The sequence below is a fragment of the Melanostigma gelatinosum genome, assembly GCF_949748355.1.
Source record: "Melanostigma gelatinosum genome assembly, chromosome: 2".
Lineage (NCBI taxonomy): Eukaryota > Metazoa > Chordata > Actinopteri > Perciformes > Zoarcidae > Melanostigma > Melanostigma gelatinosum.
The window spans coordinates 838690-865000 of NC_136635.1; the positions used below are offsets into that span (position 1 = coordinate 838690).

Here is a 26311-nt window from a genome sequence, read left to right on the forward strand (position 1 = left end):
TAAAATCATATTCCGTAACTACATTTCGGCCTTGAAATCTACTTGCCAAGTTTGCTTATGTTTCGAGCATTTTTAGCCTCTCAAAATGACCTTCGTTGTTCACGGCGAAGACTGCATCGCCACGGCAACGGCGTTCGACGAAACATCAAAAGCTTCATGATCTGGCATTATGAACTTCTTGTATTTGTGTGGAAGAAATTTGATATTGATTTGATTTACCTACTAAGAGAAACAAGCCAAAGTATAAAGACTTTAACTTCCTGTTACCAGTAGGTGGCGCTATGACTATGATTCAAAATTGGCCTGCAGCTGTCTTCAGGCCTGGAGTCTAATCAAACACGTGAAATCTGGCAAAGATCTGATGATGTGGAGTCGAGTTACATCAGTTTATTCGTTCATGGCGAAGGATCGAAATTTGCCGAGCCGCCACGTCGCCGCCCTTCAGTAACTTCTTACAATCTTCACAATGAAGCATTATCAAGGTCTTAAGGCTTGTATGACAACATTTGAGAGGGATCTGATTAATCTGTGAGGAGCAGGATGTCAAAGTATGCAGCGTACAACTTCCGGTTGCCACTAGGTGGCGCTATCACTATGATTCTAAATTATCATATAGATGTGTTCCGGGTCAGGATGTTATGACATATGAGAGATTTTGAGCAGATTCGACAATGTACGGCCGAGTTACAACAACTTCCTGTTTCGTGGCGAATGGTGTTTCTTTGACGCCACGCCACGGCCACATAGTTCCATAACTTTTTGATCTTTGAGTAACTTTTCACTGCCAAGGTCTCAAAAGCAGACTAGCCGAATCTGAAGTCAATCGGGTCAAATCTCTGGGAGGAGTTCGTTAAAGTATGACGCCTTGAAACGGTCAAAAAACGTCATAAAAGTAAAAATGGCCGACTTCCTGTTTGGTTTAGAGAAAACTTCCAAGAGGATTTTTGGTGCGTCTCATCACGTTCCACATAACTACCAACTTTCATACAGCTGGGTGAAACCTGATGTTGGGGCTACTCAATAGGGGGCGCTAGCGAGCCAATATTTCATACCGCAGCTGGACACCCCAATCAGATTGCAATTTTCGCAAATTCTGGCTTGCGTGCCAAATTTCACAACATTCCCAATATCCCAAGCACCTCCTTTTTGCGACGAAACACATAAAATAATAATAATAAGAATAAGAATAATAATAAACATTAGAAATTCAATAGGTCCTCCGCTCCGACTACGTCGGTGCTCGGGCCCTAATTAAAGCTGCGAGCAGCGATGGGCGGGCCCTCGCTATATGCACGTCGGGGTGCATGCACGTCGGAGTGCCGGCGGGACTCCGGCCTGCGCGGCCGAGAACGTCCGCGACCGTCGGACGGCGCGAGGACTCTGGCTGATGCTGCCATTCAGTTCTGTGACCGTCAGACACTGCATGCAGGTTTAGAGCATGGCCCCAATATACTTTTATTGAAGTCCATATGTGATACATGTTCCTACCAAATTTCATACATCTAGGTGAAACGTACTGCGAGGGCTGCTTCGTTGAAATTTTGTAGGGGGCGCTATTGAGCCGATTTGCCACTCTGAACCAATAAAATCATATTCCATAACTACATTTCGGCCTTGTAATCTACTTGCCAAGTTAGGTTATGTTTCAAGCATTTTTAGCCTCTCAAAATGACCTTCGTTGTTAACGGCGAAGAATGCGTCGCCACGGCAACAGCTTTTCACGAAACAACAAGCTTTGAGTAACTTTTCATCACAAAGGTCTTTAGACTGTACCGACCAAATTTGAAGTTGATCTGATTAATTCCCTAGGAGGAGTTCGTTAAAGTGCAGCGCCTGGAAATGACAAAAACGACACTAGAAATTCAGAAGAAATGCAAAGTAGCTGACTTCCGGTTGGGTTTAGAGCATAGCCCCAAGAGACTTTTATTGAAGTCCATATGTGATACATGTTCCTACCACATTTCATACATCTAGGTGAAACGTACTGCGAGGGCTGCTTCGTTGAAATTTTGTAGGGGGCGCTATTGAGCCGATTTGCCACTCTGAACCAATAAAATCATATTCCATAACTACATTTCGGCCTTGTAATCTACTTGCCAAGTTTGCTTATGTTTCGAGCATTTTTAGCCTCTCAAAATGACCTTCGTTGTTAACGGCGAAGACTGCATCGCCACGGCAACGGCGTTCGACGTAACATCAAAAGCTTCGTGATCTGGCATTATGAACTTCTTGTATGTGTGTGGAAGAAATTTGATATTGATTTGATTTACCTACTAAGAGAAACAAGCCAAAGTATAAAGACTTTAACTTCCTGTTACCAGTAGGTGGCGCTATGACTATGATTCAAAATTGGCCTGCAGATGTCTTCAGGCCTGGAGTCTAATCAAACACGTGAAATCTGGTAAAGATCTGATGATGTGGAGTCGAGTTACATCAGTTTATTCGTTCATGGCGAAGGATCGAAATTCGCCGAGCCGCCACGTCGCCGCCCTTCAGTAACTTCTTACAATCTTCACAACGAAGCATTATCAAGGTCTTAAGGCTTGTTTGACAACATTTGAGAGGGATCTGATTAATCTGTGAGGAGCAGGATGTCAAAGTACGCAGCGTACAACTTCCGGTTGCCACTAGGTGGCGCTATCACTATGATTCTAAATTATCATATAGATGTGTTCCGGGTCAGGATGTTATGACATATGAGAGATTTTGAGCAGATTCGACAATGTACAGCCGAGTTACAACAACTTCCTGTTTCGTGGCGAATGGTGTTTCTTTGACGCCACGCCACGGCCACATAGTTCGATAACTTTTTGATCTTTGAGTAACTTTTCACTGCCAAGGTCTCAAGAGCAGACTAGCCGAATCTGAAGTCAATCGGGTCAAATCTCTGGGAGGAGTTCGTTAAAGTATGACGCCTTGAAACGGTCAAAAAACGTCATAAAAGCAAAAATGGCCGACTTCCTGTTTGGTTTAGACAAAACGGCCAAGAGGATTTTTTGTGCGTCTCATCACGTTCCACATACCGACCAAATTTCATACAGCTGGGTGAATCCTGATGTTGGGGCTACTCAATAGGGGGCGCTAGCGAGCCAATATTTCATACCGCAGCTGGACACCCCAATCAGACTGCAATTTTCGCAAATTCTGGCTTGCGTGCCAAATTTCACAACATTCCCAATATCCCAAGCACCTCCTTTTTGCGACGAAACACTAAAAATAAGAATAATTAAAGCTGCGAGCAGCGATGAGCGGGCCCTCGCAATATGCACGTCGGGGTGCCGGCGGGACTCCGGCCTGCGCGGCCGAGAATGTCCGCGACCGTCGGACGGCGCGAGGACTCTGGCTGATGCTGCCATTCAGTTCTGTGACCGTCAGACACTGCATGCAGGTTCAGAGCATGGCCCCAATATACTTTTATTTAAGTCCATATGTGATACATGTTCCTACCAAATTTCATACATCTAGGTGAAATGTACTGCGAGGGCTGCTTCGTTGAAATTTTGTAGGGGGCGCTATTGAGCCGATGTGCCACTCTGAACCAATAAAATCATATTCCATAACTACATTTCGGCCTTGTAATCTACTTGCCAAGTTTGCTTATGTTTCGAGCATTTTTAGCCTCTCAAAATGACCTTCGTTGTTAACGGCGAAGACTGCATCGCCACGGCAACGGCGTTCGACGAAACATCAAAAGCTTCATGATCTGGCATTATGAACTATTTGTGTGGAACAAATTTGATATTGATTTGATTTACCTACTAAGAGAAACAAGCCAAAGTATCAAGACTTTAACTTCCTGTTACCAGTAGGTGGCGCTATGACTATGATTCAAAATTGGCCTGCATATGCTTCAGGCCTGGAGTCTAATCAAACACGTGAAATCTGGTAAAGATCTGATGATGTGGAGTCGAGTTACATCAGTTTATTCGTTTATGGCGAAGGATCGAAATTCCGTCGCCACGGCAACAGCTTTTCACGAAACAACAAGCTTTGAGTAACTTTTCATCACAAAGGTCTTTAGACTGTACCGACCAAATTTGAAGTTGATCTGATGAATTCCCTAGGAGGAGTTCGTTAAAGTGCAGCGCCTGGAAATGACAAAAACGACATGAGAAATTCATAAAAAATGCAAAATGGCTGACTTCCGGTTGGGTTTAGAGCATAGCCCCAAGAGACTTTTATTGAAGTCCATATGCGATACATGTTCCTACCACATTTCATACATTTAGGTCAAACGTACTGCGAGGGCTGCTTCGTTGAAATTTTGTAGGGGGCGCTATTAAGCCGATTTGCCACTCTGAACCAATAAAATCATATTCTATAACTACATTTCGGCCTTGTAATCTACTTGCCAAGTTTGCTTATGTTTCGAGCATTTTTAGCCTCTCAAAATGACCTTCGTTGTTCACGGCGAAGACTGCATCGCCACGGCAACGGCGTTCGACGAAACATCAAAAGCTTCATGATCTGGTATTATGAACTTCTTGTATTTGTGTGGAACAAATTTGATATTGATTTGATTTACCTACTAAGAGAAACAAGCCAAAGTATAAAGACTTTAACTTCCTGTTAGCAGTAGGTGGCGCTATGACTATGATTCAAAATTGGCCTGCAGTTGTCTTCAGGCCTGGAGTCTAATCAAACACGTGAAATCTGGTAAAGATCTGATGATGTGGAGTCGAGTTACATCAGTTTATTCGTTCATGGCGAAGGATCGAAATTCGCCGAGCCGCCACGTCGCCGCCCTTCAGTAACTTCTTACAATCTTCACAATGAAGCATTATCAAGGTCTTAAGGCTTGTTTGACAACATTTGAGAGGGATCTGATTAATCTGTGAGGAGCAGGATGTCAAAGTACGCAGCGTACAACTTCCGGTTGCCACTAGGTGGCGCTATCACTATGATTCTAAATTATCATATAGATGTGTTCCGGGTCAGGATCTTATGACATATGAGAGATTTGGAGCAGATTCGACAATGTACGGCCAAGTTACAACAACTTCCTGTTTCGTGGCGAATGGTGTTTCTTTGACGCCACGCCACGGCCACATAGTTCGATAACTTTTTGATCTTTGAGTAACTTTTCACTGTCAAGGTCTCAAGAGCAGACTCGCCGAATCTGAAGTCAATCGGGTCAAATCTCTGGGAGGAGTTCGTTAAAGTATGACGCCTTGAAACGGTCAAAAAACGTCATAAAAGCAAAAATGGCCGACTTCCTGTTTGGTTTAGAGAAAACGGCCAAGAGGATTTTTGGTGCGTCTCATCACGTTCCACATAACTACCAACTTTCATACAGCTGGGTGAATCCTGATGTCGGGGCTACTCAATAGGGGGCGCTAGCGAGCCAATATTTCATACTGCAGCTGGACACCCCAATCAGACTGCAATTTTCGCAAATTCTGGCTTGCGTGCCAAATTTCACAACATTCCCAATATCCCAAGCACCTCCTTTTTGCGACGAAACACTAAAAATAAGAATAAGAATAAGAATAATAATTAAAGCTGCGAGCAGCGATGAGCGGGCCCTCGCTATATGCACGTCGGGGTGCATGCACGTCGGAGTGCCGGCGGGACTCCGGCCTGCGCGGCCGAGAACGTCCGCGACCGTCGGACGGCGCGAGGACTCTGGTTGATGCTGCCATTCAGTTCTGTGACCGTCAGACACTGCATGCAGGTTCAGAGCATGGCCCCAATATACTTTTATTTAAGTCCATATGTGATACATGTTCCTACCAAATTTCATACATCTAGGTGAAACGTACTGCGAGGGCTGCTTCGTTGAAATGTTGTAGGGGGCGCTATTGAGCCGATTTGCCACTCTGAACCAATAAAATCATATTATGCAACTACATTTTGGGCTTTAAATGTGTATGCCAAGTTTGCTTATGTTTCGAGCATTTTTAGCCTCTCAAAATGACCTTCGTTGTTAACGGCGAAGACTGCATCGCCACGGCAACGGCGTTCGACGAAACATCAAAAGCTTCATGATCTGGCATTATGAACTATTTGTGTGGAACGAATTTGATATTGATTTGATTTACCTACTAAGAGAAACAAGCCAAAGTATCAAGACTTTAACTTCCTGTTACCAGTAGGTGGCGCTATGACTATGATTCAAAATTGGCCTGCATATGTCTTCAGGCCTGGAGTCTAATCAAACACGTGAAATCTGGTAAAGATCTGATGATGTGGAGTCGAGTTACATCAGTTTATTCGTTCATGGCGAAGGATCGAAATTCCGTCGCCACGGCAACAGCTTTTCACGAAACAACAAGCTTTGAGTAACTTTTCATCACAAAGGTCTTTAGACTGTACCGACCAAATTTGAAGTTGATCTGATGAATTCCCTAGGAGGAGTTCGTTAAAGTGCAGCGCCTGGAAATGACAAAAACGACATGAGAAATTCATAAAAAATGCAAAATGGCTGACTTCCGGTTGGGTTTAGAGCATAGCCCCAAGAGACTTTTATTGAAGTCCATATGCGATACATGTTCCTACAACATTTCATACATCTAGGTCAAACGTACTGCGAGGGCTGCTTCGTCGAAATTTTGTAGGGGGCGCTATTGAGCCGATTTGCCACTCTGAACCAATAAAATCATATTATACAACTACATTTTGGGCTTTAAATGTGTATGCCAAGTTTGCTTATGTTTCGAGCATTTTTAGCCTCTCAAAATGACCTTCGTTGTTCACGGCGAAGACTGCATTGCCACGGCAACGGCGTTCGACGAAACATCAAAATCTTCATGATCTGGCATTATGAACTTCTTGTATTTGTGTGGAAGAAATTTGATATTGATTTGATTTACCTACTAAGAGAAACAAGCCAAAGTATAAAGACTTTAACTTCCTGTTACCAGTAGGTGGCGCTATGACTATGATTCAAAATTGGCCTGCAGATGTCTTCAGGCCTGGAGTCTAATCAAGCATGTGCAATCTGGTAAAGATCTGATGATGTGGAGTCGAGATACATCAGTTTATTCGTTCATGGCGAAGGATCGAAATTCGCCGAGCCGCCACGTCGCCGCCCTTCAGTAACTTCTTGCAATCTTCACAACGAAGCATTATCAAGGTCTTAAGGCTTGTTTGACAACATGTGAGAGGGATCTGATTAATCTGTGAGGAGCAGGATGTCAAAGTACGCAGCGTACAACTTCCGGTTGCCACTAGGTGGCGCTATCACTGTGATTCTAAATTATCATATAGATGTGTTCCGGGTCAGGATGTTATGACATATGAGAGATTTTGAGCAGATTCGACAATGTACAGCCGAGTTACAACAACTTCCTGTTTCGTGGCGAATGGTGTTTCTTTGACGCCACGCCACGGCCACATAGTTCGATAACTTTTTGATCTTTGAGTAACTTTTCACTGCCAAGGTCTCAAGAGCAGACTAGCCGAATCTGAAGTCAATCGGGTCAAATCTCTGGGAGGAGTTCGTTAAAGTATGACGCCTTGAAACGGTCAAAAAACATCATAAAAGCAAAAATGGCCGACTTCCTGTTTGGTTTAGACAAAACGGCCAAGAGGATTTTTTGTGCGTCTCATCACGTTCCACATACCGACCAAATTTCATACAGCTGGGTGAATCCTGATGTTGGGGCTACTCAATAGGGGGCGCTAGCGAGCCAATATTTCATACCGCAGCTGGACACCCCAATCAGACTGCAATTTTCGCAAATTCTGGCTTGCGTGCCAAATTTCACAGACTTCCCAATATCCCAAGCACCTCCTTTTTGCCATCAAACTGGTAAAATAATAATAAGAATTAAAGCTGCGAGCAGCGATGAGCGGGCCCTCGCAATATGCACGTCGGGGTGCCGGCGGGACTCCGCCTGCGCGGCCGAGAACGTCCACGACCGTCGGACGGCACGAGGACTCTGGTTGATGCTGCCATTTAGTTCTGTGTCCGTCAGACACTGCATGCAGGTTCAGAGCATGGCCCCAATATACTTTTATTTCAGTCCATATGTGATACATGTTCCTACCAAATTGCATACATCTAGGTGAAACGTACTGCGAGGGCTGCTTCGTCGAAATTTTGTAGGGGGCGCTATTGAGCCAATTTGCCACTCTGAACCAATAAAATCATATTCTATAACTACATTTCGGGCTTGTAATCTACTTGCCAAGTTTGCTTATGTTTCGAGCATTTTTAGCCTCTCAAAATGACCTTCGTTGTTAACGGCGAAGACTGCATCGCCACGGCAACGGCGTTGGACGAAAAATCAAAAGCTTCATGATCTGGCATTATGAACTTCTTGTATTTGTGTGGAACAAATTTGATATTGATTTGATTTACCTACTAAGAGAAACAAGCCAAAGTATCAAGACTTTAACTTCCTGTTACCAGTAGGTGGCGCTATGACTATTATTCAAAATTGGCCTGCAGATGTCTTCAGGCCTGGAGTCTAATCAAACACGTGAAATCTTGTAAAGATCTGATGATGTGGAGTCGAGTTACATCAGTTTATTCGTTCATGGCGAAGGATCGAAATTCCGTTGCCACGGCAGCAGCTTTTCACGAAACAACAAGCTTTGAGTAACTTTTCATCACAAAGGTCTTTAGACTGTACCGACCAAATTTGAAGTTGATCTGATTAATTCCCTAGGAGGAGTTCGTTAAAGTGCAGCGCCTGGAAATGACAAAAACGACACTAGAAATTCATAAGAAATGCTAAATGGCTGACTTCCGGTTGGGTTTAGAGCATAGCCCCAAGAGACTTTTATTGAAGTCCATATGCGATACATGTTCCTACCACATTTCATACATCTAGGTCAAACGTACTGCGAGGGCTGCTTCGTCGAAATTTTGTAGGGGGCGCTATTGAGCCGATTTGCCACTCTGAACCAATAAAATCAGATTCTGTAACTACATTTCGGCCTTGTAATCTACTTGCCAAGTTTGCTTATGTTTCGAGCATTTTTAGCCTCTCAAAATGACCTTCGTTGTTCACGGCGAAGACTGCATCGCCACGGCAACGGCGTTCGACGAAACATCAAAAGCTTCATGATCTGGCATTATGAACTTCTTGTATTTGTGTGGAACAAATTTGATATTGATTTGATTTACCTACTAAGAGAAACAAGCCAAAGTATAAAGACTTTAACTTCCTGTTACCAGTAGGTGGCGCTATGACTATGATTCGAAATTGGCCTGCAGATGTCTTCAGGCCTGGAGTCTAATCAAGCATGTGAAATCTGGTAAAGATCTGATGATGTGGAGTCGAGATACATCAGTTTATTCGTTCATGGCGAAGGATCGAAATTCGCCGAGCCGCCACGTCGCCGCCCTTCAGTAACTTCTTACAATTTTCACAATGAAGCATTATCAAGGTCTTAAGGCTTGTATGACAACATTTGAGAGGGATCTGATTAATCTGTTAGGAGCAGGATGTCAAAGTACGCAGCGTACAACTTCCGGTTGCCACTAGGTGGCGCTATCAGTTTGATTCAAAATTATCATACAGATGTGTTCCGGGTCAGGATGTTATGACATATGAGAGACTTTGAGCAGATTCGACAATGTACGGCCGAGTTACAACAACTTCCTGTTTCGTGGCGAATGGTGTTTCTTTGACGCCACGCCACGGCCACATAGTTCGATAACTTTTTGATCTTTGAGTAACTTTTCACTGCCAAGGTCTCAAGAGCAGACTAGCCGAATCTGAAGTCAATCGGGTCAAATCTCTGGGAGGAGTTCGTTAAAGTATGACGCCTTGAAACGGTCAAAAAACGTCATAAAAGCAAAAATGGCCGACTTCCTGTTTGGTTTAGAGAAAACGGCCAAGAGGATTTTTGGTGCGTCTCATCACGTTCCACATACCAACCAAATTTCATACAGCTGGGTGAATCCTGATGTTGGGGCTACTCAATAGGGGGCGCTAGCGAGCCAATATTTCATACCGCAGCTGGACACCCCAATCAGACTGCAATTTTCGCAAATTCTGGCTTGCGTGCCAAATTTCACAGACTTCCCAATATCCCAAGCACCTCCTTTTTGCCATCAAACTGGTAAAATAATAATAAGAATTAAAGCTGCGAGCAGCGATGGGCGGGCCCTCGCAATATGCACGTCGGGGTGCATGCACGTCGGGGTGCCGGCGGGACTCCGGCCTGCGCGGCCGAGAACGTCCGCGACCGTCGGACGTCGCGAGGACTCTGGTTGATGCTGCCATTCAGTTCTGTGACCGTCAGACACTGCATGCAGGTTCAGAGCATGGCCCCAACATACTTTTATTTCAGTCCATATGTGATACATGTTCCTACCACATTTCATACATCTAGGTCAAACATACTGCGAGGGCTGCTTCGTTGAAATTTTGTAGGGGGCGCTATTGAGCCGATTTGCCACTCTGAACCAATACAATCATATTCCCTAACTACATTTCGGCCTTGTAATCTACTGGCCAAGTTTGCTTATGTTTCGAGCATTTTTAGCCTCTCAAAATGTCCTTCGTTGTTAACGGCGAAGAATGCGTCGCCACGGCAACAGCTTTTCACGAAACAACAAGCTTTGAGTAACTTTTCATCACAAAGGTCTTTAGACTGTACCGACCAAATTTGAAGTTGATCTGATGAATTCCCTAGGAGGAGTTCGTTAAAGTGCAGCGCCTGGAAATGACAAAAACGACATGAGAAATTCATAAAAAATGCAAAATGGCTGACTTCCGGTTGGGTTTAGAGCATGGCCCCAAGAGACTTTTATTGAAGTCCATATGTGATACATTATCCTACCAAATGTCATACATCTAGGTCAAACATACTGCGAGGGCTGCTTCGTTGAAATTTTGTAGGGGGCGCTATTGAGCCGATTTGCCACTCTGAACCAATAAAATCATATTCCATAACTACATTTCGGCCTTGTAATCTACTTGCCAAGTTTGCTTATGTTTCGAGCATTTTTAGCCTCTCAAAATGACCTTCGTTGTTAACGGCGAAGACTGCATCGCCACGGCAACGGCGTTCGACGTAACATCAAAAGCTTCGTGATCTGGCATTATGAACTTCTTGTATTTGTGTGGAAGAAATTTGATATTGATTTGATTTACCTACTAAGAGAAACAAGCCAAAGTATAAAGACTTTAACTTCCTGTTACCAGTAGGTGGCGCTATGACTATGATTCAAAATTGGCCTGCAGATGTCTTCAGGCCTGGAGTCTAATCAAACACGTGAAATCTGGGAAAGATCTGATGATGTGGAGTCGAGATACATCAGTTTATTCGTTCATGGCGAAGGATCGAAATTCGCCGAGCCGCCACGTCGCCGCCCTTCAGTAACTTCTTACAATCTTCACAACGAAGCATTATCAAGGTCTTAAGGCTTGTTTGACAACATTTGAGAGGGATCTGATTAATCTGTGAGGAGCAGGATGTCAAAGTACGCAGCCTACAACTTCCGGTTGCCACTAGGTGGCGCTATCACTATGATTCTAAATTATCATATAGATGTGTTCCGGGTCAGGATGTTATGACATATGAGAGATTTGGAGCAGATTCGACAATGTACGGCCAAGTTACAACAACTTCCTGTTTCGTGGCGAATGGTGTTTCTTTGACGCCACGCCACGGCCACATAGTTCGATAACTTTTTGATCTTTGAGTAACTTTTCACTGCCAAGGTCTCAAGAGCAGACTCGCCGAATCTGAAGTCAATCGGGTCAAATCTCTGGGAGGAGTTCGTTAAAGTATGACGCCTTGAAACGGTCAAAAAACGTCATAAAAGCAAAAATGGCCGACTTCCTGTTTGGTTTAGAGAAAACGGCCAAGAGGATTTTTTGTGCGTCTCATCACGTTCCACATACCTACCAACTTTCATACAGCTGGGTGAAACCTGATGTTGGGGCTACTCAATAGGGGGCGCTAGCGAGCCAATATTTCATATCGCAGCTGGACACCCCAATCAGACTGCAATTTTCGCAAATTCTGGCTTGCGTGCCAAATTTCACAACATTCCCAATATCCCAAGCACCTCCTTTTTGCGACGAAACACTAAAAATAAGAAGAATAATAATAAACATTCGAAATTCAATAGGTCCTCCGCTCCGACTACGTCGGTGCTCGGGCCCTAATAATAATAAACATTACGGTTTCAATAGGTCCTCCGCTCCGACTACGTCGGTGCTCGGGCCCTAATAAACATTCGAAATTCAATAGGTCCTCCGCTCCGACTACGTCGGTGCTCGGGCCCTAATAAGAATAAACATTCGAAATTCAATAGGTCCTCCGCTCCGACTACGTCGGTGCTCGGGCCCTAATAAGAATAATAAACATTCGAAATTCAATAGGTCCTCCGCTCCGACTACGTCGGTGCTCGGGCCCTAATAATAATAATAATAAACATTCGAAATTCAATAGGTCCTCCGCTCCGACTACGTCGGTGCTCGGGCCCTAATAATAAACATTCGAAATTCAATAGGTCCTCCGCTCCGACTACGTCGGTGCTCGGGCCCTAATTAGTGAGAGAGAGAGAGAGAGAGAAGAAAGAATTTGTGAGAGAGAGAGAGAAGAAAGAATTTGTGAGAGAGAGAGAGAGAATTTGTGAGAGAGAGAGAGAGAGGCTCTGATATCTCTGGCAAACTTTCTCTTTTGGAGATTGTCCGATTGTCCTATGTCACCTCTCCCTCTTGTGTGTAAATGTCACTCGAATCAGGAAACTTATCAGAATACTCATGTCTGATTGGCCGAGATGCAACACGTAACAGCTGCAACAAATCATGTGTGTGTGTGTGGGGGGGGGGGGTGGAGGAGGGGGGACAGACCTCTGAAGATCCCTAAGACCTGAATGACTGTATGAGAGAGACACACACAGAGAGAGGGAGAGGAGTGTATGTGCGCGTGTGTCTGTGAGTCTGTGTGTTTATCAACATCACTAATTGGCTCAATCGCGAATACCTGTGTGCCTGAAGCCATTTGAAAATATTCTCCATAGAGATCCCATTGAAAATAAAAAGCTTAATAATTCAAAAAGTTTAAAGGTTAGAAATATGAAGTCATAGCACCCCTCTGGTGAAAGAGCTGAACATTTTAATAGTTGAACGGTTTCTGTAGCTTAAAAAATTAAGGAGGAGAAGCGGTGCGACGGAAGAAATAGAAGAAGTTGAATAAAGATTCGAAGAACAATAGTTGGAATGCTTAACAGCATTCCAACAATGAAGAAGAAGAAGCGTTGCGACGAAACGGGGGGGGGACGGAAGAAATAGTGGAATAAAGAAACAGGATAACAATAGTTGGAATGCTTAAGTATAAAACATGCTACCTGCATCTCGTGAACCAAATGTTATTGACCTTTTGTTCATAGCAGTACTTTTAAAATAAAAGTGCGCAATACACTACTTTTTAATTCATTGTTGAATTTTGCCATAACAATGCGATTAATCGCGATTAAGGAGAAGGAGGCCAGTGTCTAGCAAATCACTGCCCTTGACAGAACCCCCCAAAACCCACGGATGGCCTGCATCCGTGACTTTTAGTGAATCAGAAAAAAATGACCAGCTTGTTGTAGAATCTTACACCATTCAACTGATCGCACAGAGACCTGACACGCAGGTCAGCGCGGCACCCGTCATCAAGTTAGATTGTGCTTATTAGGAAAAGGAAGATGCCATGTCCAGCGAGTAGGAGAGGAAAAGAGCGTTCATAGGGGATAACGGGCCTGACGAAATTGAGATGGGAGGGAGAGTAAAGCTTGTTTTAATCTGTGCTTGCGCCGTAGTGTAAGCCTCCGCAGACGCGCCAGATTTCTGAGCCTGAATGCAGCCATTTATACTCTATGCCATGGGTCACTCAGGCAGACCGCAGTCCGGACCCAGACGTCGTTGTATCTGGACCCTGGACCTGTACCCGATAGATAATTGACAATTATAAAACCTTGATGGAGCGCTTCTATTTTAACCGCTGCAGCTTTCTAGCTTTTATGGCACTCGTTCAGAAGTCCAGAATACACGCAATATATTACCTGCTTGTACATCTTCACACGTGATGCTACTCAGCCAATCCAATATATGTATTTCGATTAGCATTGCTACTCCAGTTAAATTTACACATGCAGACGAGAGATGGGGAGGGAGACCCAACAGGAGAAGAACATAAGTCAGAGAAGTTATTACACATGGCGTTCTCCAAAAGAGGAATGTGGACAGCTTAACCAGAGTCTTTAACCAATATGGACAGACTCTTAAATGTTCATTCCTCCTACGGCAGTTTAAACCATTGTGTCCCATATGTCCAGAGACCGTGTTGAGCAAACGCACCTACTCGATCCAAAATAAAAGGCACAGGTATGACCTAAGAGCCCCCGCCAACCGGTGTTGAGGGTAAATAACGCAGCGTCCCGTCATGCACAGATTCATGTACCTGCACCGTAGCTGTTCAACTGCAGTAGGACAGCACAGAAGGCCCAGGCATAAAATGCACGGCCCGCCACTGGGTGACTCATTGTCTTACAAAATTAAAAGTGAATAAAGGCATATAAATACCTATCCAACATGTATTTCATGCAGTCCCTCTTGATCTTCCCCCAGACTCTCCTTAGCTTGGAAATCTACAATAATGAAACAGCGCTAGACATATATGTTACATCATTTATTGATGCACTGAAAATAGGAAATCACTTGAATCCTTTGAAATTAAAGTTGAAAACATAAAACAAATACTAATTTAAAAAAGGTTAGCACCATGGTGTAACAACACCATGAGAGGCAGCCAATGAACATTTGACGTTAACTATAATTAAGTTTTACATCATGTATTTGGTGTCAAGTAGAAATAATAGTACTCAGCGGTAAAAGTCAAAGTGTTCAGGGTTGTAAAAGTTGGGGAACAGATGTTGGTTGGTTGCAAAGGGGGGATTTCTGGGGATCCTCTCACTGTAAATATTAGGGAACAAGTGGAGACCCTGAAGGTGAGGAATAGTGCAGTCAAGAGTGTGAAACGAATGACAAGGGGAGAAAGGAAAAATAGACTGAATCTGTCTTGGTAGAGTTTGAGGGAAATGTGCTTCCAAAGAAGGCATATTTTGGACTTCTAAGATATGGTGGAAGAGAATACACAGCAAAACCTATGAGGTGTTTCAACTGTCAGGAGTCTGGAAATGTGTGCAAAGGAAAGGGATGAACTAGGTGTGGTGAAGAACATAAGTATGAAAAAGGTGGAGGTGCATTCAATGTAACATTGCTTTGTGGGATATGAGTCAACAGAATCTGTGTATATGATAACAAAATAAACAGTTGTGAGGATGTGTAGTGCTTACAGTTTTTTCTGAAAATAAGTTTTGCATGCAGCAAAATGAGACTACGACTGCATTTCCTAACACTTTGTTGTAAAATGACATTTTTTACTAGGAGTACAATTTTAGTACTTTTGTGCCACACAACAAGTGGCCCAAAAACTGCAGCAGATTTTCATTTACAGCACGGTTTTCATCCGTCATATCCACCATATTATATAGTATGTAACTGATCAATACATTTACAGTAGTATCAAACATGTACTTCACACAGATCTTAAACTATCTATTGTAATTTTAAATTATGCTTTTCAATTATGTTCCGCCATCTGCTAACCCAGCAACCACAGAGCGTGACATCACGGAGTGACATGCGGCATTCACTGCCATATGTAAAAACAGTTAGAGATAAAAGAGCTGTTATTGATGTTTGCTCGCAGTATTCAAAGCCTAAACATTCCTAGAATGGTACTTTAACGTTGTAGTCCTGATGATTGTGTCCTATTTTATTGAAACCGGTGAAAGCTAAAAAATGAGGTCGCAACATAAGTATAGTTTTTACCATGTTCTCTGAATGCAGCACCGATGTCAGCAAGCAGGCGTGGTTAATGGCCCCATCAACTTCCGGGAAAACAGCGTGAGTTGTAAATGCGCACATGTCATGAAAGTATGTGCTTATTCTCAAAATAATGTCGTATCTTACTCGACACAGCCGCGTGACACGTGTTATTGGTATTGTGGGGAGATTGTAGAAGCCCGGTTGGGTCTGTCTATGACAAGTTTCGATTGTGCTAGGCAGTGTAGCAGTAAGCAGATACACAGTCACATTATCAGAGAAGACAGCGTCAGGACCCAATGTCCAGTCTCTTTCACCCTTTGTGTTCATTGTACTCGAGTTAACAAAGTCCACACACTGTTAAACACTATTGTCCAACTACACCGGGCTGCCGACGCTGGCTAACGTAACGTCAGCCAGTAACGGACGTTGAGTAAGCACTGTAACATAACTTCATGTATTGCAACGGAGACTGTTGCCATACTATCACTGTATCACTTTGATGTAACCGACGTCACGATCTCCTTAGTTACGAGGTCTGTCCGCCATGTTGGAGTACATACAGAACCTACATGGCGGCGAGTAAACAAGGAAGTGCGGCGAAAATACCATACTTTGAATCACTGGATAGTGCATCAAAGGTTCGCTACCTGGCCAAATTGAAGGTTATTGGTAACTTGGATCCCTATACGATGAGTGCAGATCGTTTCAGTGCCGATCCTACTTATCTTCCATCGGTAAACTACGCCAACATCTACGCGTATCTCGTGAACACCCCCAGTCCTTACACAAAAGACGAGTTGGAGTGCTACAAAGGGCTCGACGCTTATAATCAGTTTGTCAGTGGATGGGTCCGAGACGTCAAAGCAACGGTCGTCGACAATTCTCATCTCGTCATTGGAAGGGTACATCTGTTTCAGCTCTTCGCCATGGGACCCACCAACCTGGAGAAGATCATCGCACTGCAGAGAAACCCTGCCAACATCAGAAATCTGTGCATTCTGGCACACGTTGACCACGGTGAGTTTATAATGTTTACCAGCAGCAGCGAGCCCTACTTCACTGTATAGATGAGGGCAAGCCATGCTCCATTTAGAATGTTGTAGAACCTGCACGTTAACCCCTTTGTGATCGGGTGCCTGGAGTATCCCTAGTATGAGTCTGCACATGAAAACACCGGATTCTGTTGCATGTATACATGTATAGATTATGAATGAAACACTTGACTGTACATTTACTACCACTTGACTGAACTGCTCATTATTTTCCCCACTTCATGAACATCTCATGGCCACTGTCACTACGTAGGACAGTGGCCAGAATGAGACCCTTTATCTGCAGCCATTGTTTGTATTTGTGATATGTCACTTATCTGACGCTGCCCCTGCAGTGCTCAATAACCAGGATCAGCTGTATGGAGTACATGCAACAGAATCCAGCTAACATGTTTGGGTTCCTCATCAACGGTATAAGGTCTTATCCCGGTCTCTGAAAACAGGATATGGTGTTTCCATGATGTAAAAACACAAAAGCACTTCACTTACCAAAGCTGCTGTTCACTTAAAGACAAAGTCCATCCTCCTTTATTTTATTACAAAGAGTTTAATGACGCGGTTGTACAGAACATCGGTGCGGTTCAGCAGCTAGAGGTCCTCCTGCGAACTTGTTCGTTGAGTTTTAGATCCACTCGTATTGAAAAAGTTTTCCTTTTAAAATTATATAAAACAGAAAAGCAGTGAGTCTTCAAAATGGATTAATCAAGATTGATCAAAAGTTATGCTGGTTCGGTAATTAAAAGGTTTTGGCGTCAGTCAAAATGTTTTGTGAAAGTATGCAGTAAGCTGTATGGCCGTGAATCATTTGGAACCATCTGAATCTGTGCAGGCAAAACTACTCTGGCTGACTGCTTAGTGGCGACTAATGGTATCATATCAAGTCGACTAGCTGGGAAGGTAAGTGGCTTGATTTGCTGCAGATGCCATGTTCAGTTGTTTTCTCATGATTTGTGCTAACTTGTTGTGTACTAATCTGCCAGGTGAGGTATCTGGACAGCAGGGAAGATGAACAGATCCGAGGAATCACTATGAAGTCCAGTGCCATTTCTCTGCATTACAGAAACGGTAAGCCCACTTTAGCCAACCCTTCAAATATTTCTGTCATGATTTGCTATCATTTCCTGTTTTTGTGTTTCTGGTTTTACACCAGCCTGATCTTCTGATGTGGTGTGTGATTTTTAGATGGCCTTTTTCAATTTTATAATTTTATCATTTTAAAGAGAGAGAAAGCCAGAGCCTTGTGTATTTCAGTTGTGTTTGGTGCAGAGAGCAATAGCTATTATGGTAAATGTTAAATAGGTTGCCTTTGTAGAGTGCCTTTCTAATTTTCTGACCCCTCAAAGCTCCATACACTACATGCCAACATTCACCCATTTTCACACACATTCATACACTGATGACACCATGCATGTTGTCACCTGCTCATCTGTATATGATCTAAATGTTCATTTACATGCACTTACACAGACACACACACACACCCACCAGTGGTGGGCCGTCAGGGCCTGCAAGGCCTTCTCTGCTGGCCTAGACAGAATCACAAAGTTATAGCTATTTTATAATTTAATAATTTTTCATAAATACACTACATGTATTATCATTTTTTTCCCATTAGCTTATTGCACAGCTACTGTCTTCCTCAGTTGCTCTGCTTCCAGTGCAGCTTGTTTTAAGTAGAGCTTTTATCCAATCAGATTTCACCTCTGTGTCTCCAGGTAAAAAGAGAGGCCTGAGGGCTGCAGACTCGCAAGTGAATCCCTTTGCAGTTTAAGTGAATGGGGACGATATTGTAAATTGTCAGTGTTCAACCAATCAGATCTTTAGTTTGACATGTTGGGCGGTGACAATCCCAATATTTGCTACCTCTGTCGAGCGGACATTTTCAGCCCTCAAACACATGAAAACATATTCAAGAAATGAATATGTGGCAAAAGGAAGTCTCTAAATGAGCTTCTTGCTTTTAGAGATACTTCTATCAGATCCTGACATGTATTGTTCTTGTTTTTAACAGCTGAAAATTATTTTCTGTAATATTGCAACCTCTATTGTAACCTCAGTGGAATATCGGGACATGATTGCAAGTCCTCTTTATTTGTACAGGTATCTACGGAATAAGAAAATACATAACATAAAGAAAATCAGAAAAGTACATAAAATAGTTTGATGGTGAATTTAGCATATTGTATATATAATCTGTGGTTGGTGTCCTTTATTATGCTCAACTTAATGTGAAAAATATAGTGGTCTTTAGCAACAAAGCAATGAACCAACCAACCAATTAATCAATCGGATTTAATTTGTCTGTCTTTTCAGAAAAATCCAATGAAACAAAAAGTGATTCATACAACATTTTCCCCAGAGCAATACATCTGGTAAATACATGGCAAATCAAATTAAACAAAATAAAGAAAAACAACAATCTCCATCATTAAGGACTCAGCAGGGTAGCCCACAAATTCACCTAATGACATAAATAAAATCGTCAGAAGTTTTTATGCCAATATATATATATCATATTCATCAGAAAAGGATCCACATCAAAAATACATCAACTCATTTCTTGACAGCATTGCCCTACCACAGCTTAACAAAGAACAAACCAACACACTTGATTCACCATTAACACAGGACAAACTTTTTACTGCCCTCAATCTTATGCCCAATAACAAAGCACCAGGACCTGATTGCTTCCCTGCTGAGTTCTAAAAACTCTTCTGGTTCATTCTAGCTCCACTCTTTAACAAAATGATAATTGAAATAAAACAAAATTCACAATTTCCAGCAAACATGAACACAGCCAGTATTTCACTCCTCAAACCAAACAAAGATCAAACTCTTCCATCTAGTTACTATCTCATTTCTCTCCTCAATGTAGATATTAAAATCATAACTAAAGCATTAACTCACAGATTAGAAAAAGTCACTCCATCCATAATTCATCCAGATCAAACCGGCTTTATCCCTGTACTGGTGTGCAGAAGAAATGGACCCAAAGGTAGACATTCATCCACTAACACATGCAGACTGTTTAGTTTATCAACTACTCATCATTACAACAAGCTCATTACAAAGATTGGGCTTTGCGGAATATTTTATTAACTGGGTTAAGATTCTGTACACTGCACTTTCAGCCACTGTCATCACCAATGGACAAAGCTTTACACCACACAGGCGAGGATGCCCACTTTCTCCCTCACTTCACTCCCATTTCACCATTTTCATTGAACCGTTAGTTGCAGCCATTCACCAGAACATCTATATGAAAGGAATCTAAATGCTCAACATGCATCACAAGATCAGTCTCTATGCAGATGATATATTGATCTTCCTTCAGAACCCTTTCTCATCACTACAGGAAACAGTTAAAGTTATCGAGTCATATTCTAATATCTCCGACTAGTCCATTAACTGGAACAAGTCATCCATCCTTCCATTAGATAGTAACAGTTGGGATGGGGCAGCCCATACACCATCTATCCTTCATGCACAGGTGTCCTCACGTATTTAGGAATAAAACTCAACTTCACTCCTCTACTCAAAACAATAAATGACGACCTCCTCTGCTGGCTGAAACTACCACTATCACCACGCTCTTCTTGAATAACATTTATTTTTATTTGTATTATTAAGAATTAGCATAGGTTGCAACTAATTATTGTTGGAAAATGTATATAGTGTTAAATGTTTAACAGAAAAAAGGATATTCATGCATAAAAATAATTGTTAGTTGACTCATCTTAGCTCTAGAGTCTGACGTTCGTGTAAATGTAACATTGTGTGCATTTTTCTCTCCTCAGGAGACCAGGAGTACTTACTAAATCTGATCGACTCTCCTGGTCACGTCGACTTCTCATCAGAAGTTTCCACTGCTGTCAGGCTGTGTGATGGTGCCATTATTGTTATTGATGCTGTGGAGGGAGTGTGTCCACAGGTAATGTCTCATTCTCTAAGACACACGTTACTGTAGATTCCAAGGAACATACTGAGTAAGTAATACGACTTATTTTTGTCTCTGTAGTTCAGTACATTGGATTCAAGTTGATACTTGAAATGACACAATTACTGCTGTCAGATTTAATTTGGGCTCACATGAACAGTGTTGGCCAATGGGGAATTACGTATGTTGTCAAGTGACAGAAGTTCCATTCTGAGGTGACAGGATACTAATGATAGGATTAACTTTATTTATGTTTAAGTTACAAAGTGCTGTTCAGTAAAAACAAAGAATGAAATGGAATCCAAAACAGCTGAGGGGCCCAGACAGCAAAGGGCCAGACACCCTTAGTGACAAGCCATTAGTATTGCCAGGAGCATGAGAGGAAGAGGAGTCGGAGGATAACAGGATAACCTTTTGGATGGATAAGAGATGAACCAATCCAGAGCCAAGACTCCTTCCAAGCATTCAGAGAGCACACATTGGAAAACCTAGTCAGAGTACTGGTGTGCAGAAGAAATGGACCCATTTTATTTAGAACAATTCAGTACATCACAATTTCTAGTTGTAATATTGATTTTGCATCCCTCAAAAGCAATATAGATAGATTCAAAACATGTAAGCTTGATAAAAAATACAGGGATATTCACAATTATAATTTATAAATGTTCTTCTCAAAGCCACTAGACTCCCTTGGTAAAACACAGGGTTACCTCGCCGATAGTAAAACACACTTTATTGAAACTCCAGAGAAACAAAATAAAAGTCATCAACACTGTCTTGGTTAGCTCTTTCCACTGTTCCAACAATCTCCACAATAGCCTTAATTCTCGGAGTTAGATGCGACAAGAAACCTCCTCAAACCTACCAGACAAAATTGAAAAACACAGTTCGTCAATTGTAACTTCATTCAAACTGGACAGAAACAAAATAGAACTCATCAAAATCGGTTAGCCAAGTCTTTCCACTTTCAACAGTCTCCCATTTTAGTTTGGTCTAAATAAAGCCTTAATTCACTGAAAATATGTTGGCTCTACCCTGTTGTCTCTCCTTGCTGTTTATGGCCTCAGAGCTATTAAAAGCTCACTGCAGGAGTCCGTTTTAAGTCGTAACATATGTTTAAAAAGGCCTTGTCGATCTAATAAAGAGTGAAGTTTCAGCAACTGGAATGACAATTTGTTCAGGAACAGATTTTGGTGCTGAGGGTTAATTATGATTTTGGTGATGGTGAACAAGCAGGCAAATTGATGGCTTACTAAAGGCATTGGTAAAGGGTTTTGGAACCAGCAGTGCCAAGTTTCCAGTTGAGGTGAAAGTTTTCCAGCAATTTTGCCCTGTTTCCAAATTTAAAATTAAATATTGTGCGTATAAAATAAATAATTCATAGGAATTACATTTTTGGTGATCAGTCATGCAAAACCTTGGTTAAAACCTATGCAGTACAGAAGTCAAAGGTGATTTTAAAAATGGTTGCATTGTGTGTAGACCCAGGTTGTGCTGCGTCAAGCGTGGTTGGAGAACATCAAGCCCGTTCTGGTCATCAATAAGATAGACCGACTTATCGTGGAGCTGAAACTCACCTCTCAGGAAGCTTACACACACCTGCAGAAGATCCTAGAACAGGTGAGGAGCAGTCATCTGATCACTTTATTTTTACTATATATTTCATGCAAGTCATCTGTAACACTCTTAACGACATTGTTGCGCCACAAAGACACCTTCAGTGAAATAGTTTTGTTTGTGTTCAGCTGTCTTGAGTCTGGAGCTCAAGAAACATGAAAATAACTCATGTTTGCATGAGTTATTTTCTGTTAACTCATGGAAACATGAAGGAGCTGATAGCGTTTTGTAAACCCCTGTCACTAAGAGTCCGTGTGCCTGTTGCTCTTTGTAGGTGAATGCAGTGACAGGGACTTTGTTCACATCCAAAGTGCTGGAGGAGCGAGCGGAGCAGGAGGAGCGAGCGGAGCAAGTGGAGCAGCGGGAGGAGGAGGGGGAGAACGACAGTGAGAGGTTGAGTGGAGATCAAGTTTATGACTGGAGCGCTGGGCTGGAGGAGGCTGACGACTCACAGCTCTACTTTTCTCCTGACCAAGGAAATGTGGTCTTTGCCAGCGCCATCGATGGTTGGGGCTTCAGGTGAGGCTGGTTCCCTCTTAAAGGAGCAGTGTGTAGCATTCAGGGGGATTTATTGGCAGAAATGTAATATAATATTCATAACTGTGGTTCCATTGGTGTATAATCAGTTGTTTTTCTCTGACACACTTGAAAAGGGAGGGGTGAGCAGAGGGGTGTTCAGCTGGATGCAGTCTGCAACCTCACCACTGGATGCCACTAAGTCTAACACGCTGCTCCTTTAAGCTACTTTAATGACATCAGTGGAGTGGAGGGTCTAAGTGGAGGCACAGGTCCTCAGGTGTAGAGGTTGGCTTTAAAGCAGCAGAAGGCAGTTGTTGTTTTAAGTATACAAAGTATGAAGCAGACACCCTCCGTTGGCTGCGCATGGTGAAAAACTCTGTAAAACAAATAGATTATAGAAAAGTCTACCATACTGGTGATATGTTGTCAGAGAAACATCAAATTCTTTCATTGAAGTGCCGCCCAGCGCCCTGAGAAAGGTGCTATGTGGACACAGCATTGTGTGTAATGTGTTCATTGATGTTCAAATTCTATGAAACAACATGAACTGTGTCATAATGGAATGGTTCACAACAGACAGATGTTGTGCTAATTGTGTGACGACAGATTGGACAAAAAATTAGCACCAAAGCAATAGATTTAAAGTACTTCAAATAAGTGAAGCTGTCAAGCAGTGCAGGAGAAAACAACACTTGAAACCACTTGAAACAACACTTGAAACCAAAGTTAAGATTGCATTGTGGCACAAAGATACAAACATGCAAAGTTTACTCGCACTGCAGTCCTGTAATTCGATGGCTGAAAGGAAACGTAGTGTTTCTATCAGTTGAAAGGCAGCATCACTGGGTGAATGGTCACATTTGTGTGTTTGATATAACTTTTATAGAAGAAGTAAAATAAATGTATACTATTTCATATCAATTGTAACTTTTCTTTAGTAGAATCTGCTTAGAACTATTAATTTTGACAAAATCATTTAGTAGAACAACAATACAGTATTATATTAACAAATCCATTGAGAGTTGATTAATGTGATCTGGATGATAGTCCAGCCCTCTTCACAGAGTCCTATAAGGATGCTTCTAATGTTGATAAGATGTTCCATTCAGCTGAGTACATATGTCTTTTTCACATTTTGACACATTTCCAATGTCCCCCTTTAAATATTCTCCTCTAGGTCCACTAAGTGTCCCACTGTGACATCACAAAGGGATGGGTTTGAGGGTTGACTTTTTGAGTCCTTTGTGCACACTTTCCATAGTGAGGCACCTCATCGGGTCTCATGATTGGTTAATACGGCCCTGAAATAACCCAGTAACTTCATCAATACCCCAATATTATTTCATTGTGTACTCATTCACTATCTTTAGACAACAAGTGTCCACTAGATGGTGCTGTCAGCTTAGATTTAATACGCATTATATGACTCTGAACATGATCACAGAACCATCAGGGACCAGAACAAAGTCCAACCTGTTAACCTTAAAAGACCTCCTACTTTTGTCCAGTTGAGGCCTTTCAAAGTAAAATGCCTCTTCCTTACCTTTGTTACTTGTAATTGATAGTTTTGTCATTTACTTCACATAATTCAATCTAAAACACAGTGACACAGTTTCCATGCTGTACTGGTAGTTTGGTGTATGACAGTGAGTAATGAGGACAAAAGGACCAACTGAGGGTAGCTGTGTCCTTGTAATCCCTCTCTTCTATAAATAAACAGATGAAGTCCCAGCAGAACAGCCCGAGTCTTGTCTGCATCTGAACCCAAGACACAAGTTTACTGTCTGTAGCGAGAAAGAGGAAGCAGAGAGCCGGACAACGATCCTGTTACAATCTCTCAGCAGTCACAAAAGCTACACTTATTCAAAGCTAAAAAAAAGCTCAAATTTGCAGCATAGTTTGCATTAAATATGATGCTTCTCTGTTGGTCTGTCAGTGAACCTGCATAAAAAATGTAAATGGGAGACAATTTTGATTTTGTTTTTGTAGCATCCAGCAGTTTGCCCACATCTACAGCCAGAGAATGGGTATCAAGGCAGAGGTGCTGCTCAAAACGCTGTGGGGAGATTTCTACCTCAATGCAAAAGCGAAGAAGATCATGAAAGGAGCTCAGGTAATTGAACGTCTATTTTTTTATATGTATTTTCAATCTTTCTCCCGTTTTCTTTCCTCCTACCCTGTGCATTTGACATTTTCTTTAAGTACAAAGGAAATATTAAAACCAAATCAGAGTTACCAAATATTACAACTGTTACTGCTGCTGCTTGGGTGCCGAATTGAGACGTATGTTATTGATCAATTACAAGCAGAGTGATATCTCACAGTAAATCAGCACTATAATCTTTGTTTAGGGCTCATTATTTGTTTTTCTTAATAAAATATAATAATTCAGGAATTTATGCATTTTTTTTCTATATTAAAATTAAAAGTGTACAATTAAATCAGTTGGACTGGATGTTACAATCCCTGATGTTTCTGCACTATTGACATGAGTGGCGATGACTCCTATAAAGTGATGATGTTGTGACCATTCAGACACATCTTCAGCTGTGTACCTCAATGTCACTGGGTGTTTCAGCCTTACAAGGTTATTTATTGTCACTGTACAACAGGATTGTGCAACGAAATGCAGTTTGTAATCCCATTCTGCTACATACGAAAACCATAAAAAACAAGAATGAATTGAGGCTGAACAGGTTGTGGCTGGGTGGATTTTGTCTTTTAATATCCCCTTATATAGGTATATCACTGATGCTCAGTAGATGGTACCAATGACGTTCTGGTTTTAATCCCCCGCTGTAGAGCCCTCCTGTCCTAAACCGTGCACATCCCATGTCAGTTTACAGTGTGTCCAGTCAAGATGCTTTTTATTGCTCCTCTGTAAAAGTTACTTCTGAACTTCTTAAGTGTCCTTAACAAATACAGCCATTTCTAAGCTTTCTGTGTGAGCACCATGTCAGGTTGTTTGTGATGCTGATTCCCAGGAACTTAAAGCTGCTAACTTGCTTCACCTCAGCTCCATTGACGCAGAGAGGAGTGTGTTCCTTCACCTCCTTTTTTGTAAAGTCAATCAGCTCCTTGGTTCTACTGACGTTGAGCAGTAGGTTGTTCTCGGAGTGCCGCTCTGCAATATTGTTGATTTCCTCTATATGAAGTCTCATTGTTGTTTGTAATCCGGCAGATGACGATAGTGTCATTTACAAACTTCACAACAGAGTTCACTTCATGTTTGGGGCAGGACTGGTGGGTGTACAGTGTGAACAGGAGGGGGCTGAGCACACAGCCCTGGGGGGCTCCGGTGTTCAACACTAGAGTGGAGGAGGTGCTGAGGTCTGTTTGTGAGGAAGTCTAAGGCCATATCCACACTAGTCCGTGTCTAGTTGGATGCAGGGTTGTCA

The 26311-nt window shown here is 42.3% G+C and overlaps 1 protein-coding gene across 3 annotated transcripts in view; it reads left to right on the forward strand.

Moving 5' to 3' along the window:
• The first annotated feature begins 15851 nt into the window (after nucleotides 1-15851).
• The window catches only part of efl1 (elongation factor like GTPase 1), a 119829-nt gene continuing 109369 nt past the window's right edge, over nucleotides 15852-26311 (forward strand). For 2 of the 3 annotated variants that reach the window (XM_079284716.1, XM_079284717.1), the window contains exons 1-7: nucleotides 16414-16805; nucleotides 17670-17737; nucleotides 17821-17905; nucleotides 20638-20771; nucleotides 22260-22397; nucleotides 22669-22913; nucleotides 24903-25026. In XM_079284716.1, the coding sequence (XP_079140842.1) occupies nucleotides 16478-16805; nucleotides 17670-17737; nucleotides 17821-17905; nucleotides 20638-20771; nucleotides 22260-22397; nucleotides 22669-22913; nucleotides 24903-25026 (1122 nt within the window). In that variant the 5' untranslated portion in view covers nucleotides 16414-16477. Of the gene's footprint in view, nucleotides 15867-16413; nucleotides 16806-17669; nucleotides 17738-17820; nucleotides 17906-20637; nucleotides 20772-22259; nucleotides 22398-22668; nucleotides 22914-24902; nucleotides 25027-26311 lie in introns of those variants that run through there. The other variant, XM_079284718.1, reaches the window with a different exon arrangement.